Here is a 16983-nt window from a genome sequence, read left to right on the forward strand (position 1 = left end):
TAGAGTGATTCATAAAAATAAAATAAAAAAATAAAACCTTCCATATGGACTGTATGCCTATAATCAATATTTTTCCTTATTTTCATGTATATCTAATTTGCCCTTTTACATTATCTCAAATTATTATGTCTAATGTACCTACTAAATATGTATATGCAGGTAGGGCTTAAATAATAGAAACGTTCAAGCTTAATAGAGATCGACATGCAATGATATATACCACAATTATAGGTGTAACATTTTTATTTATACAATCATAGGTATAATATAATAGAAAACCTAACAAAGAGGTATGATACAAAAAATAATAATAAATTCTAATACAGAGATGTTATACAAAACCTGTTAACATTTAGGCTGTAATCGAATGTATCAGAAACTAAGCCTCCTATATGTTAGATACATACCTGAAATCAAATTATCTAGAAAAAAAAAAAGTATTATAATGATCAAGTACCTTTTTAGTACATACCTTACAAATAGAACAACTGTATAATATGTTATCAACCTATATATGTTTGCTTTCCATTCAAGTGTTTATATGAAAAATATAACATACCTTTTATATAAAAAAAAGCATACCACAAAATAAAGAAAATCATATATAAACCTCAATCTAGATATTGATTACGAGAGCTTCAATCAAGGGCCGGTCTAGTTTCTCAAGTGTATTTGTTTAGAGCTTGTGGCATATTAAGGAATTTTTGACAAAAACATGTTTTATTTTCTATATCATCACTTAATGAGAATTTATTTATGTAATCAACCTAATCAACAGATTTGGGTGTAAATTAAAAAAAAAATCATGGATGGGTTTAATCTAATAGGTGTAATCAAATTTGGGTGTAAAATGAAATGCCTCTTTTTTTTTTTGGAGGAGAAAGAGAACTAGCTAGGGATGGCAATAATCCCCATCGGGTAGGGTACCCATCAGGTATTCGACCCTAACGGGGAGAAATTCGGGGGTAATCGGGTAACAGGGATGGAGATCCCCAGTATTTGAATTCTGAAATTGGGTACGGGGCGGACATGGTATTTTGATCCCCATGCCCATACCCACCTAATAAGAATTATCTGAAATATGTATATATATACATATCCTATCCAAAGCGGAGCTCCGCTTTGAAATTAAAGTGTGCATTTAGAGTTTTGGGTCACTTTTCGGTCGCCTATCCACATCTCGACCATTCAATTTTTATGTACTAATTTATAAATCATCTTTGCAAATTTTCAGCCAAATTGATGATCGTTAAGGCATTGATAACTGCCTTAAAGCTAGTACGGTTCAGGTTGGATAGATTCAGTTCGTCCATTGGTTTAAGCAAGTTAGATATCTTAACGATCATCAATTTGGTTGAAAATTTGCAAAGATGATCTATACATTACACAACTGTACCAATATATATATTCCACGTGTATATATATGTATATATATAATTAGGGTTTTTTCTCGTATACCCAGAAACACTATGTATTTTGCCCACTTATACCAACAAGTTTGTATTACACTATTCTCTTAGGAAAAGACTTATAAGGGTAGTCCTATTTAGGGTAGTGCCTATTGTATCCTATGTTGACTTTTGGGTTTGGATTTTACTATTTACTTTAGGAAACCTAATTTTAAGCTTTTGAGAAAAACAAAACTAGCCTTCAACATGCCCAAGTTTTTCACCTAATGGCTCCCTGCCTAACGGTTACTTTAACAAGCGGAATCACACAAGCAGAAAACATTCTATCTAAGCCAAAACTAGTACTTCCTGTGAAACAGAAAATCTAAACTTCAAGGTTCTACAGGATACAGGCAGAAAACAGATAAGCAATATAAACATAAAGCATTCCGATTTTGAAAAATTTTGACGAAGTGGATGAGCAATCTAGAATTATTTATTTAAACATAATTACAAGTTGAGAACTCAGAGCCTCATTCTTAGGTAAACAGCTAAAAAACTGTTTAGCTATCCATAAGGATGATTATAGATACTTACTTGAAACGAAAGCACACTACTCCACACTAGACAGGAAGGAAAGAACACAATGTTATTATGGCTTTCTTACTTCTTGAGAGAAGACTCTTCTGCTCAATTTTCGGATGCCTTACAAACTGAACTTAAAGCTCCTTACATAGGGAGCGGAACTCAAACTGAAATTCAAAACACTAAAATGTACAGAACAACTCCATTATTTTCTACTCTCGTGAGTACTCCGGATGATTGAGGTCGATTGACGAAAAACAGATTCCTTTAGGTGAAATGTTTTTCATCTTCTTCTTTTTTGAAAAGCAAAAGCATCTTTTAGGAAAAGGCCAAAGTTGCTTTCGGCGTTTTCTACACCTGATGCTTCACATGTTTTTGTCTATTTCTGAATTATTGCCTAGGACAAAAGAGTTGTTATCCATCCTGGCTTTTGTTCCGTTTTCTTCTACGTCTGTATCTTCATGCATCTTGTAGTGGTTGTCTTTTTCAATCTTTTCAATCCACTGAAAGCAGGCTAACGTGAAATCTATTTCTTTTCTTTTGAGGGAAAGAAAAAGGTCACTGCTAATAACCTCAGGATGGTCATATGCAGTAACAATAATTTTTTCTCCTGCTGCCAGGAATATATTTTCTGTATCTTCTTCGATGATCTTTTTGATATATTCCAGAAACATGGCCTTCATCCGGGGAATACTAGAATTTGGTTGGCCATTGTATCCAACACATGTAAGGTGAAGATATTTTCCTTGAATGATCCTCACATAATGGTATCGAGAAATATAGTCAGCCTCGCCATTTTTCTTCTGAATCCACTCTGGTGGAGTAGATCTGAACTTTAATCTGAGGATGCAGTCATTTTTTATAACATTCTTGACTGTGTTGACTATGATGGGCGGTAGTCCCTTGAGATCATCATTGGTTTTAGTCCAGAGGTTATGGACAAAACCATTTTCAGCAAGCCAAAGCTTGTGTTCTTGAGGATGTTTCACTCTGAACATTGACTACGTATCTTCCAATCCAGGGACAATGAAGAGAGTTGGAGGAAGACATGAGTCAGAATTATGACTTCCAATAAGGTTATGGAAGTCGAACCAATCTGATTCTTTTAGTGCTAAAACATGAACTTTAGCACTTTCAGGATCTTCAAGATACTGAATTTTTTCATTATGGACAGCACTTTGCTGTGTATTTTCATAAACTTCTTCAAACTGTGGTCTGGCATTTTCATGGAGTTCTTCCGCTTGGACAAACAGAGCTGGGAACATGAGACCACTGTTTCTTTCGTGAAAATCATATAAAAGGTTATCTAAATAGCTTTCTGGTGATATGCTAATCATCTGCCTGTTCTAAACACAGGTTCATCGAAAGTTTTTAATTCATAATTGAAAACATTTATAACTCCAGACGGAATTATTTTGCTTTTTGGCAAAGCAACAACCTTAAACAGTCTTGATAAGCCTTTACCGTCTGCTGTTTGAGACGGGCTAGCCAATCCTTTACCCTGGGATTGATCAGTTGTGGCTAATCCTTTTGGATTTAGCAAATATCTTTTGAGGATTTTTTCTTTGGGTTCCTCATCAACATTTTCAGGCTCTTTTTCTGTTCTTCTATTTCTGGGATTGCGACCTTCATCGCCTTCTCTTCAACTGAACATCACCATTTCTCTGGTTAGGGCGTCTGAAAGATAATTATTGTTTCTTGCAGGGACTAAATACTGTTTAGTCCTTGAGCTTTTGACCATAAAACACTTCAGTCCCTGACCTTCTAATTTCACACGTTTAGTCCCTGTACTTCAAAATTTCATACCAATAGGTCATTGCCGTCTAAAAGTCGCGGTGAAATGTCTATTATGCCCTCAGTTCTTTTTTTTTTATTAATTAATTATTTTATTTTTTTTGGAAAAGGATTTTTTTTTTCCTTTCTTTCTTTCTATTTGAAAAAAAAGAATAAATAAAATAAAGAAAAAAAATAAAAATAAAAAAAGAGAAATGAATAAATTTATTAAAAAAAATTTAACTGAGGGCATAATAGACATTTCGTCGCGACTTTTAGACGGCAAGGACCTATTGGTCTGAAATTTTGAAGTATAGGGACTAAACGTGTGAAATTAGAAGGTCAGGGACTGAAGTGTTTTATGGTCAAAAGCTCAAGGACTAAACAGTATTTAGTCCTTCTTGCAATTAATACAACATTATAATCATATTGGTTTAGAAATAATTGCCAATTTGCTAATCTTCCTCTATCAGCAGCTTTATCAAGTTTAAATTTTTTTTAATTCTTTACTCTAGCAGAATCGGTGCGTATAGTAAAGAGTTTTCCTAGAAAAGATGGAGAATTTAAAATTGTTTTCTTGACAGCCAAGATTTCTTTTTCTCCTGTAGGATAATTTTGTTCTGCATGGCTGAACTTGCCACTACAAAATTTACAAATCTTTTCAATGTTAGTTCCAGGTGTTTTTGCCAGAACAACACCGGACCAGTAATTATCACTAGCATAAGTTTGGAGTATGATTTCATCATTCTCTTCTGGTTGTTGTAAAGGAGGGAAATTCTGGCAAAGGGCTTTTATCTGCTTCACGATTTTTTCATCGTCTTCTGTGAAGCTCCATTTTCTTTTGGAACTTGTTTTAGGAGATAACATTGTTGTTAGTCCTGAGATTTTGGGAATGAAATCCCTTCCATAGTTGATGACTCCTAAGAATCTTTCTAGACTCTTAGCATCAAGAATTTTATCTAGGAATTTCCAGATTTTCTCAAGGATATGGGGTTGGAGTTTTATCACTCCATTCTTGATATTTATACCAAGAAAATCAACTTCATCTAGGATAAAAAAGACTTTCTTTTCTCCTAAGATGATCCCATGCTGAATTATCAACTTAACAACCTCATAAAGGTGTTTCATGTGTTCTTCTCTGTTTTTGGAGAAGACAAGAATGTCATCGATATAGACGACACAGAATTCAACAACATGTTTGAAAATGTCATCCATCTTTCTTTAGAAGATTGAAGGGGCTTGTTTTAGGCCAAAAGGCATTACTAACCATTCGTAATGACCTTGTGGTGTTCCAAATTCAGTGAGAGGAACACTATCTGGATGCATCTTGATTTGCCAAAAACCCGACTTTGCATCAAATTTTGAAAAGACTTTAGCTCCTTTGAGCTGATTGATCAAGACTATTGCTTGAGCTATTTGATAACCGTCTTTAACGGTCTTCTTATTGACATCTCTGTAGTCAATCACCATTAATTCTAGTTTTTCCTCTAACATTTTTCGCATGTTTTTTCACATAGAAAGCTGGAGAATGATGAGGGCTAGTAGATGGTCGAATTAATCTCTTGTTCAGGAGATCTTTTATATCTTTTCTAAATTCTTTTTTATCTTCCTCTTTATACTGAGGAATAGTTTTGACATGACATATGGCATTCATATCATGTAATCTTAATTCACAGACCATTGGGTCTTTTTCCCAAAATTTATAAGGGTCGACATCTATATTTTGTTCGAGCATTTTCTTGATTTTATCAAGAGTAGGGATTTTCTGAGATTCAAGCTTGTTTTGGAAATGCTTGAGATTATGCTCATGGATGAAACTAGCTTCTTCATCTTTGCAAGTTCCTTCTTCTTCTTCTTCTTCAAAAGAATCTTCGATAAGCAATTCTCTTTGTTGCTTAATTTGAAGCACAGGTTCAAATCTGGGCGTATAGGGCTTATGATCACCACTATTTCGTTGCGATCTCTGATATTGAGTAGTAAAGTTTGGACCTACTACACTTTTTGCTTGCGTCAGTCTATCGGCCCAAAACATTCTATCTAATTACACGCCAGTATCTATTTTTTTATGGATTAAATATTGTTTACTCCCTATACTTATAGGGTTTCATCGTTTCAGTCCCTGACCTTCAAATTTCACCTAAAAAGTCCATGAACTCTCAATTTCCTCCCTATTGGTCCCTGCCGTAAAAATTTTATGTTAAACTTGCTAAAAATGTCTATCATGCCCTCACTTACTTTTTTTTTTTTTTTTTTAAATTTATTTTTAGTCTCTCTTTTATTTCTTTTTTTCATTTCACCTCTTGAAGGTCTGTGGATTGGAACCATCTTGATGAGGAGATGAAAAGAAGGAGGCTAGAGAGCCGGAAGAAGAAGAGGTAAAAAGAACAAAAAAAATTTAAAAAAAAAAAAAGAGGAAGAGAAATATATATATTTTTTAAAGTAATTGAGGGTATAATAGACTTTTTAGGGGATAATAATGGAGTTTTTGACGGATGCTTGACGGCAGGGACTAATTGGGAGGAAATTGGGAGTTCAGGGACTTTTTAGGTGAAATTCGATGGTCAGGGACTGAAACGATGAAACCCTATAAGTATAGGGAGTAAGCAATATTTAACCCTTCTTTTATTGTCTTCTTTACAGAGTTCTTCTGGAATTGCAAATCTTTTTGCAACTGTGAATCCTGATCCATTATCTATAAATGCATGTAGATGATATTTTCTATTATCAGGGAATTTTAATCCAATTTCTATGTAGTTGCTATATCTACTAGTATAGATGACATTTTATTGTTGAATCTCGTCTTGAGCTTGTTCTTGTGGTACAAATGGTTTACATACATTCTTCTGGAATGTTTTCTGGTTCAACTAGTTCTATATTTTCATCAATCTTTTCTTCCTTTATGTCTGAGGAAGATTCAGTAATTTCTTGGAACAAAGTTTCTATCTTTTTCTCTTTTTGTTCACTGAGATATTCCTCATATTCTTGTTCTACCAGTTGGCTGATAAGGACATTCTTGGTTTGTCTTCTTGACTATGAAGCATTCTTTGTGATAAGTCTTTTTCGATTCTTCACAGAACATGGGAAGTCCATTCTTTTCATGACATAGGCAGTAGTCACAAATAAATGTACCAAGGTTAACCTTATATGAAGACATTATTGTTTCTGTCTTACTTTCTTCCCAAATTTTTACTTTAAGAACATTCATCTGTCAGGATTCTATTTCAGAATCATATGAGGATTCTTCTTCAGACCAGGCAGAATATACTGTCCTGTCATCGTCTTCATCATCAGAATAAGCTATTTCATAACCTTTCATGTTTGCTGTTTTCTACTATAGGCTCATATTCTTCAAATAGAGCTTTTGTAGATCTTTTATTTTTTTCTGGACATTCATTAGTATAATGCCCTTCAGCTTTGCATAACCAGCATCTGCAAGCTTTCTTGCCTGGTTGTCTATTCTGATGGTTGGTTTGGTGATTCTTCTTTTTCTTGAAGAATTTCTTCTTTGTATCTCCTTCTGTTTTTTTGAAGTTGGAGCTTTTCTTAAACTTCCAATCCTTTTATTTTCATTCTTTCTGAATCGTTTTGAGTAATATTTTTCTTTTCTTTTCTTGCGAAACTTGGATTCATGACAACCCCAGTTGGTAGGCATGTCCAGTATTCTGTAACAGAAGTTTTCCACTCCTTTGAGCTGTTTCTTGGTCATTTTGGCTCTAAGATTTGCTTTACATTGTTCTTTTAGTAATTGCCTAATTCTGTCCGCAATTCCTCCAACTGAAAATCTTTTAGTTGGTTTTTCAGCTATGCTTTCTCTCACAGCTGTTCTCCATGGTTCAGGCAGTTTCCTGTGTAACAGGTTTACTAGATCAGTGTTTTCTAGTTCACCTATTGTACAGTAATATTCTTGGAATTCATTTAGATATTCTTCAAAATTATCTCATGTCACAAATTTTGAGAGCATAGATATTTGATTTGGCCGCTTCTTTGGCTTTTCACTCAAATTTGAGAGATCTCCACATAATTGATCGTACAGGGGTACTACAAAATCATACAGAGATTTTGAATTTTTTATTTCTTCCAGCCAGTCTCTTCCTCTGGCAGTATCTTTGAAAGACAAATAGTATTTTTTGGCTACTCCAGTGAGAGTAGTTTCATAGTACACCTGAAGATTTGGTGCTTCAAACTTTCCAAGGGTAAGAGCAGAAGCCATCATGAGGCTATCTACCCATTGGTCAAAAGCTATTCTTTTATCTAGAGCTTTGTCTAGATTTAGCCATATACCATAATTTGTGATTGGCACCCTAGGCATATTGTCCTCTGGGACAAATCTTTGAGAATTTCTTTCTTCCTTTTTGCCTGTAGGGGCTTTCTGTATAGGGAGTTTCAGTTTTCCCTTTTCTCTGGTGATGAAAGTTTTGGAATTGGAGCTTTTTTCGTCTTCCATTTCTATATCTTGATAAGGAAGGACTTTTCTTACCTTTCCTATTTTGAATTTTTTCATTTCTTCGATTAGTTGTTCTAATCGTTCAGTATATTTGCAAGATTTTGCTTCGTCATAAAGTTCATAGAGCTTTTTTGCTCTAAGCATATTTACTGGTCTATTTAGATCAACTTCTAGTTCTTCTTCAATAATAGAATCTGTTGGTTCTTCTATAACAAATTTGGTGCCACTAGTACTTGCTTTTCTAGTACTGTTGCATCTTCTGAAATTTCTGTTTATCCTAATATTCTCAGGACCAACATCACTGTTTCTGTGATCATCAAATTTTAGACTGATATCTTCAGTCTTTCTACTTTTATAGATTGTAGCTTTTGCACTTTCTGGTGGTTTCTTTGGACCAGATAATTTCCATTCGGTAGGAAAAGTTACTTCATTCCAAGTAACCTTGTGAATTTGTTGTGAATGGTTCTTTTGACAAGTGAGAAATCCAGTAGTAAGACCTGAGATATTTGATATTCTTGTCTTTGGTTCTACTGTGGTACTCATCAGTTTATAGTATATTCTTTATACTATTGCAAGTTCTTGCATATTTTCTTTCATTGATATGCCATCTGTCTTGACTCTCAATCTTAGACAATGAGCAGCATCTTTCAAGCTTGTTGAGAACTTTGGGAAACGGTTGAAATATGTTACTTGATTGCATAATGATGCTTCAAGTGTTCCCAACAGACTAGCTTGAAAATCTGTTAGTCTATCGTCTTATAAGACACATAGAACTGAACAGTTTATGCCTTCTCGGGCAAGAAGTTTTATGCCTACTTAGATTGCTCCAATGTGCATAAATTGATAATTTTTTGCCTTTGCTCTGGCAACTTTTTGAGGAGTGATCATTAATATATATGTTTCTCCTGTTGTAGAATGAGTTGTGAATTCCAATAATTTGAAATGATGGCTATCCTTCAATTCAAACTTTCCTCTTTTATAGATTTGTTTGAAATCTAATTTTGGAATTGCGGAGTTTTTTTACCTCCTATTCTATTTCATTGTATTCGAATTCTTCTGCATTTAGGGGTTTTACTCCTTTCTTTTTTCCAAAGATGCTCATCATTTTGACATCTCTTGCTACCAAGTGTTTTGGCTTTTCATATTTGATACTAGTCAAACTAGTAGAAGGTTCTAGAAAAAATCATGTTTGGAACGGGATTCTTCTCAGGTTTTTCTAATGGTTTGAATCCATTAGCTTTCTTTGATTTTACTGGAGGCTTTTTCTTATCCTTCAATATATTTTTCATAGAATCCAGCATTTCTTGCTGTTCATTGATTTTTCTGCTAACACTTGTTAGTTGTTCCTCTTCCCGGTTAGGAAGTTTTTTGATATAATCTATTTTATTTTCCAATTTTTCTAATTGGTAGATTGTATCTAGTAGTTTTTCTAGATGATCTTAACATCTAGATACTTCTTGTATCAGATTCTGATGTTTCTCATCAGAAGATTTTAGTAGAGAGTTCAACTTCTCTAATATCAATTCAGACATTATCCCCTTTGGGGATTCTCCTTTGAGCTTTTTTAGCAAGCTCTGATACCAGTGAATTTGCGGATCTAACCAATGCTCAAATAATCAAGAGATTTTTGTTCCTCTCGGAGAGTATATTCGAGATCTCTGATAGTTTTCTCAACTTTGTAAATTCTTTTTTGGACTATGAAGATAATATCCCAATAATCGGGAGTTTCTCTTTTAAGCCTTGACCTGTAATCTTTTAACTTCTCAACTTTTCTTTTTCTTCAGCTAACTCTTTACTGGTTATTTTGCAAATAGCAATTAATTCTAATTTGGAGATGATCGATATTATGTGAAAATTAACTGTTTACCTTCGAATATAGAGGATGAATTCTATTGTAATTATTATCTAAACAAATAACTTTAAAATGGGCCCACCACATTTCATCAAAAGGAAAGAGAAAATAATGTTCATAGTAATAGTCAAAGGTCGGAGAAAGAAAGGGAAAAGGGGTACTAATGGTATAAAAGTAGGTAAGATGGGTAGATGAGAAGAAAAAGGGAAAAGTTTTGTGTGAAAGGGAATAAAAATAAGTTTGTGGGGTGTATGGGAAGAATATTAGAGGATTAGGGGTGTATGGGCATTTCCCCTATATATTATTTATTATATATATTTTTGATATTATTTATAAATAAATATTTATGTAAACTTCATCTTTTTATCAATATTTAATTTCTGTCAATATATTTTTGATATTATTCACTTCACCTTGTTAGAGTGAATGAGCAAGTTATTAGGTTACACTAAGCAGTTGATTGTGGAATTTTTTTTGTCGAATGCAGATTTTTATTGTTCCTTTCTAAGCGAGACTTGTATTTATTTTTGTTTGATTGAAATAAAGAATTATTTTATTTTTATGTTTGATTTTAACTTCATACTTTACAATCCATAATTATCTGTATGAATTTTTATATAATAAGTAAGTAATATTGTTAACGGGAATTGGGGCGGGTACGAGGACCTAATTAATCCCCAATGAGGACGGGGATGGGGAATCCCCAGTTGCTTATTACAGGGATTGGGGTGGGTAAGGGGGTGGAGAATGAAGTCGGGTATGGGGGTGGTAATTTAATCCCCTTACCCTACCCTCCCTATTGTCATCCCTAAAGAGAACAAGAAACATTAAGTGTGTGAATACAAAATACATAAAAGGACAAAAGGGTATTTTACGGCACTGAAATTGGAACTGTCATCGGTTGCTAACTCTGATGAAGGTTCGCCCATAAAGAAATGCAGTGGTGGGTGGGTCCTTGTAGAACTCGGATCTTTTTTTGTTCATGACATGTGAACAGTGAACTAGTTAGTCAGTTGGTTTGCGCTTGTATGTATATCATTAGGCTGCACTGAGATGACTATCCAATATATACATAAAAACAAAGCCTAGGCCAATAAGTTTTGGGCCACTTTTTTTGATAGGCCCATAAATATATTTTGGTACTTCTAGGGTTGAGGGAGTCGGTTTTTTCCCTGAACCGAACTATGAAACTTGAAACCCTATTTGATCCAGGGAAACTACCTCCTATGAGCAATTGCACGTATGAGAGATGTGGGTGGGGTTCAAAGGTGTTCTTGATGTTTGTGGGAAGGAGGGAAGACATTAAAGAGGAAAATGATTTGTGGCCTCAATGAGGCCAAAGATTTGTGGCATTAATCTTATGTGTCATACCATATCCTACATACATCACCTATTTGTCAAATCATGTCATGTAATTCTTGAGAAAAATACCATCTTATCCTTCTAAAATTTAATGACTCTAAGGCCCCGTTTGGATGGCAGGAAATCATGGTATGGAATGGGAATTAATTTCATTTTACATTTAGATGTGCCGTTTGATTGTAATTAAAGATCGGAAAGGAAATAAAAAATAAGATTTGACTAGAAATTGACTCCCTCATAAAGCCTGAATTGAATTACCTAGTCAGGGGTTGTATTCTATTTCCATTTCCCACTGTCAAAGGAAAAATTACATTAATTATCCCTCTAAAAATTTATATTCCCCACCAATATTCCTTATAAATTGATGTACTTTAATTAGTAAAAGGGCGTTATTGAAAATTATAATTTCATATTTCATTCTTATTACTTACCACTACAATAAAAAAGTTACCTAATAGATAGGAATATGCATATCGGGATAAGTAAGTAACTTAAAAACTACTCGAGAAACCCTAAGGCCGCCTCTGGTTTGCAATCTTGTTCTCGTCCGGCGGCGCCCGAACGTTGGAGATGGCCTCTGGCCTCACCATCGTTATAGGGTTGCTGTCGGACGGGAGACCTACTGTCCATAGGGTTGTCGAAGGGCTTTGCTCGGGTTTCGTCACTGCGTTCGGCTGGGATGGTGGTGAAGGGTGGATCGTGGCGTCACAGTCAGGTTTGTCAATCCCTGTGGCTGGGCTTTGTTGGATCGACTGTGCCATGGAGTGCGGTTGCGACGCCTGGCTCCAGGAAGGCTGTTCTGGTTTGGTGCAGATCGTGGCGGCGGCGTGGACTCAAGACAGCTTAGATCGCCGGGATGGTTTGTTCTGTGCTGATGTAGGTCAGCGAGGGTGGCTTGGTTGCGGCGGTGGCAGGCCGACTCGGGAAGACGCGGTTCAGGCGGTGTGGGTCGAACGGAGCGTGGCCGAACGGTGATGGTACGACGGGGTGCAAGGGAAGGTGGACTTGGCCCGAACCATCATGACGGACCTAAAGCATGTCTCCTTGGTGGACTACCCTATTGGGCCACGAACTATTGGGCTGGGGTTCTGCCCTAGTCCATTGCTATTTGGGCTAGGGTTTAGGCCCTTGGCCCAACCCTATGTTTTTAGTTTTATCTAAATTCAATAATGTTCTTGTATTAAGAACCTAAATCTCTAGCGCCTCTGGCGTAGTACCAAAGGAGGATCTCCGCTCTCTCTACGATCTGAAATTTACAATGAGTGGGTCTATTTCTACGTACCATTGTGAGTACTATCACTACCTCCTTGTCTGTCTATGTCCTTAAATGACAGCGGCATGGTATGTAATGGCCTATTCTGGCTTGTGATGAATATATTATTTCGCCCAGTGGGTTTGATTCAAAAAAAAAAAAAACACTACAATAAAAATGAAAAATTAATTCCAAAATTTAATTTCTAGTAATATTCCAAACACTCACATGTAAATACCAAAACATATTCCATTCCATATCCGTCTGGAAAGGAAAATAAATCCTTTTCCAATTTTGACATTCCTACTAAGCAAACGGGGCCTAAGTTATTTTGGCTTTCTTCTAAAAAATTAAAAAAAAAATTCTTTTCATTACACTTATGCTTAGATTTAAACAACAATTTTTTTTCTTCAATCAAGAATAGAAAAAGGGTGGTTCTAGTTGGACCTCTAAATTTGATATTTGGACCTCTAACTTTTTTCAATTATTAGTAGACTTTGTTAAGTAATATGAAAAGACAAGGAGATAAAAATAGGAAAAAGAAAAAACACTCCTTACCTCCCCAAATATAACATTCAATTAATTTTCTTTTCCGGAATTTCCTTATATTGCCTATATAGTTCTATAATTTTACCTAAAACAATTAAGTAAAAATAATAATTATCATTTAGTACAAAATTAAATTCCAAACAATCTGATTTGGAATTCCCTTAAACTAAATTAATTTAATATTATGATATAGTTATTACTCGTTTTTTCAACCCAAAACCCTTGAAATCTTTCTTTTAGCAAATTTGAAGGGATTTCAGCAACATCAAGATTGAGAACCAACTCTCTGATTAATTTTGATGGAGGAGAGACCTACTTACAAGAAACAATATCATGTGATTTTGATTCATTCTTCTTTTCGTGGTTGAAGATACAGATAAAAAGTAGAGTAATAGATTGTTGTATTTCATGTTCAAGGGTGTTTTGGTAAAACTAAGGAAGTCTACTTAGCTTTTCAAGTATTCTAAAAAGTAAATTAGAGGTGTACTAAGTATGAGAGGTCCAAATAGCATATTTGGAGGTCCAACTAGAACCACCCATAGAAAAAATTTCATATAATTCAGTCAATAGATTTGCATAACACATGTATATGAATTTAACCTTTGTTGGGTTCCTGTAAATTTTGAAAATAAAACGTGAAAAATACATATTCATATGATTATATATATATATATATATTATTTTGTTCATTTTTTTTTTCTCTTGGGTGGTTCTAGTTGGACCTCCAAATTTGATATTTGGACCTCCAACTTTTTTCAATTATTAATAGACTTTGTCAACTTATATGAAAAGACAAATAAGGACAAAGAGAGAAAAATAAATAAATAAATAAATACTCTTCTTACCTCCTCCAACCAAATATAACATTCAACCAAATATAATATTCAATTTTTTTTTCTTCATATTTCCTTATATTGCCTATGTAGTTTTATAATTTACCTAAAATAATTAAGTAAAAATAATAATTTTTATATACGGCCCATCATTTATTACAAAAGTAAATTCAAAACAATCTGATTTAAAATTTTCTTAAACTAAATTTATTGAATATTATGATATAGCTATTACTCGATCTTCAAACCCAAAACCCTCGAAATCCTTCTTTTAGCAAATTCAAAGGGGTTCCAACAACATATCAAGATCGAGAACCAACCCTTTGATTAATTTTGGTGGAGAAGAGACCTACTCATAAGAGAGCAATGTCATGTGATTTTGATTCATTCTTCTTCTCGTGGTTGAATATAGAGATAAAAAAATAGAGTAACAGATTGTTGTATCTCATGTTCAAGGGCGTTTTGGTAAAAATAAGGAGGTCTACTTAGCTTTTCAAGTATTCTAAAAAGTAAATTAGAGGTGTACTAAGTATTGGAGGTCCAGATAACAAATTTGGAGGTCCAACTAGAACCACCATTTTCTCTTTATGTAGTTAGGGTTTAAACGTTATATTTGATTTTATTATTTTATTTTATTTTCTCTTATATTTAGATTGTAGATGATAATTAATGGCTGCTATTAATATGGAATTTTCTTCTTACCTCTTAATTTAGACATACGTATTTTTCAAATTCAATTTATTAATGCTATTTTTTGGATGAAATTAATAAATATTTGGAAAAAATAGCATCATTACAAATATTGACTTTGAAGCATCATTACAAATATCACAGCTTTCCCACTATGTTGCCGCACATAAATAAAATCCATTGACACTCCATTTCATCATGCCTCTAGGAGATTGCGTCCATTTTGATATAAACAGCTCGCCGCCTCGCTATGCTAGACAAGGCACACTGAAGGTGCATGCTGGGACTAAGCCCACGTCGCCCTACCATTAAGTGATAGGAACTTATTGCCGGCATAAAACCACAATTAACTAAATATAAACAACAATAAAATATAAAGGAAAATAAATTTAGAGCCAATGCCCAAGTCCAGGCCCAATAACCATTAGGCCCAGCAAGGTGCAAACAGGATTCCAGCCCAATAACCATTTTTTTTCTCTTTATATAGCTAGGGTTTAAACGTTATATTTGAGTTTATTATTTTTTGTTTGTTTCTTCCCTTATATTTAGATTATAGATGATAACTAATGATTGCTACTAACATGGAATTTTTTCTTGCCTGACATACCTATTTTCCAAATTCAATTTATTAATGCTATTTTTTTAGATGAAATTAATTAAGGGTCCTTGACCTAAAGAACTAAAATAAGTCAAAATTATCCTACTTACCCAAACAACAGATTTTCATTCCTACTTACCCAAATTCAAGTAAAATAACAACTTCGCCCTTGACCTAATTAATGAATCACGTCCATGTTATCGATCTCTCTCTCTCTCCTCTCTCTATCCAGGGCTGGAGAAAATTTCACGGCTACATGACCAGCTAGCTCCTTCTCTCTTCTACACTTGAAGCGAAAATGTCCCTATAAATCAACGAGGAAAACTCGCAGCTGGCTGGCGGAGACGAGACAGATGCAACCGGCACCTGGCAGAAGTGAAGGAGAAGTGACTCGCGAAGGACTTGGTCGGTTATGCTCGGCCCCAGCGTCATGTTTGGAAGCGCTGCTTGAGGACGAAGAAGAGGACCTTTTGAAGCCGAGCCAGTGCCTCACTGACCTTCTTGCCGATAACTGCGAGGGGCCCAGTTCAATCGTAACGACAGCAGTGGGGTTTGCTTCGAATACGACGACGGGTCCAGCTGCAACGTTTCTCAGACAGAACAGCTCTTCGGCCAACTTTGTCGGGAATTCGAGTGATGGGTCCGAATGGTATTTCTACGGCTTCGGGATTCCGGCCAGCCTCGACTATGCCTCGCACTCGAATTTCAATAGCGTTTCTTCTTCCTTGGTTAATAAGCGGGTTAGGGAGGTGGTGAGTAATTTTTTTTTTTTTTTTTTTTTAGTAAACTGTGGGTTAAATGCCGAGAATGAAAGAAAAAAGAAAAGAAAAAAATTATATACAATTTGGTCTTGTTCTATACATGCAGAGCTTTGAAAAGAATTTTATCATCTAATTTGGTCTTGTTTTCTTTCTACAATATGTTCTTTTCTTATTCTTTTTTTTTTTTCGGTAAAATGAGGGCAGAAGGCCCAAAAAGAAAAAAAAAAAGTTTTATCGCAGGGCAATAAAGGGCTATTGGGGGGCAATAGACGTCTATTGGAGGGCAATAAATATTTTGAATTGATATAATCTCCTCATTTTTTCCTTTAATAAAAGTTTTATTTGTCTGATTTTAGGGAGATTGGTTCCCATTCCGGCAACTAAAGGGTCTATTTGAGGCCAACACAGGTCTATTTGAGGCCAATACACCTCTCTGGCCCCACATGAAATTTCCGACAACCTTTTTGGAGACTTCTGGCGATGTTTCATAAACCTCTATTGCCCCATAATAAACCTTTATTGGGGGCAATAGAGGTTTATTGCCCCTCTATTGGGGGGCAATACAGATCTATTTAGGGGCAATAAATCTTTCCGACGACCTCTTTAGGGACCTCCGGCGAGGTTTTCAGAGAAGTCTGGTGGGCGGCGGCTGATGACTGGATTCCCGCGACCATTGACAGGAATCCAGCGACTGGTGGTAAGAATCCGACTGCAGGTGACCGAAGTCTGGTGGCTGATGACGGGACTTCGGCGAAGTCTCCTATGACTTCTCTCTCTAACGGGGTGAGGATAAAATAGTCTTAAAAAAAATAAAAAATAAAACTTAATTGGGTATTAGGGAAGACCTTATTAGAGTCTTTATGTGTAATGGGGAATTAAAAAAAATTAATGAGGTA

The 16983-nt window shown here is 35.0% G+C and overlaps 1 protein-coding gene across 1 annotated transcript; it reads left to right on the top strand.

Annotated features, from left to right (window-relative positions):
• Positions 1–15679: 15679 nt before the first annotated feature.
• On the top strand, positions 15680–16578 carry LOC133716895 (transcription factor bHLH80-like). The gene is made up of 2 exons (XM_062143537.1): positions 15680–16078; positions 16444–16578. The coding sequence occupies exons 1-2, from the start codon at positions 15680–15682 to the stop codon at positions 16576–16578; spliced, it is 534 nt and encodes a 177-aa protein (XP_061999521.1).
• Positions 16579–16983: the final 405 nt, after the last annotated feature.

Source organism: Rosa rugosa, chromosome 6 (assembly GCF_958449725.1).
Source record: "Rosa rugosa chromosome 6, drRosRugo1.1, whole genome shotgun sequence".
Lineage (NCBI taxonomy): Eukaryota > Viridiplantae > Streptophyta > Magnoliopsida > Rosales > Rosaceae > Rosa > Rosa rugosa.

Excerpts from the sequence above, each read along its gene's own strand:
- LOC133716895 (XM_062143537.1), top strand. The coding sequence starts at position 15,680 with ATGCAACCGGCACCTGGCAGAAGTGAAGGAGAAGTGACTCGCGAAGGA. Across the intron at positions 16,079-16,443 it reads ATAAGCGGGTTAGGGAGGTG|GGAGATTGGTTCCCATTCCG; the intron begins GTGAGTAATTTT and ends GTCTGATTTTAG.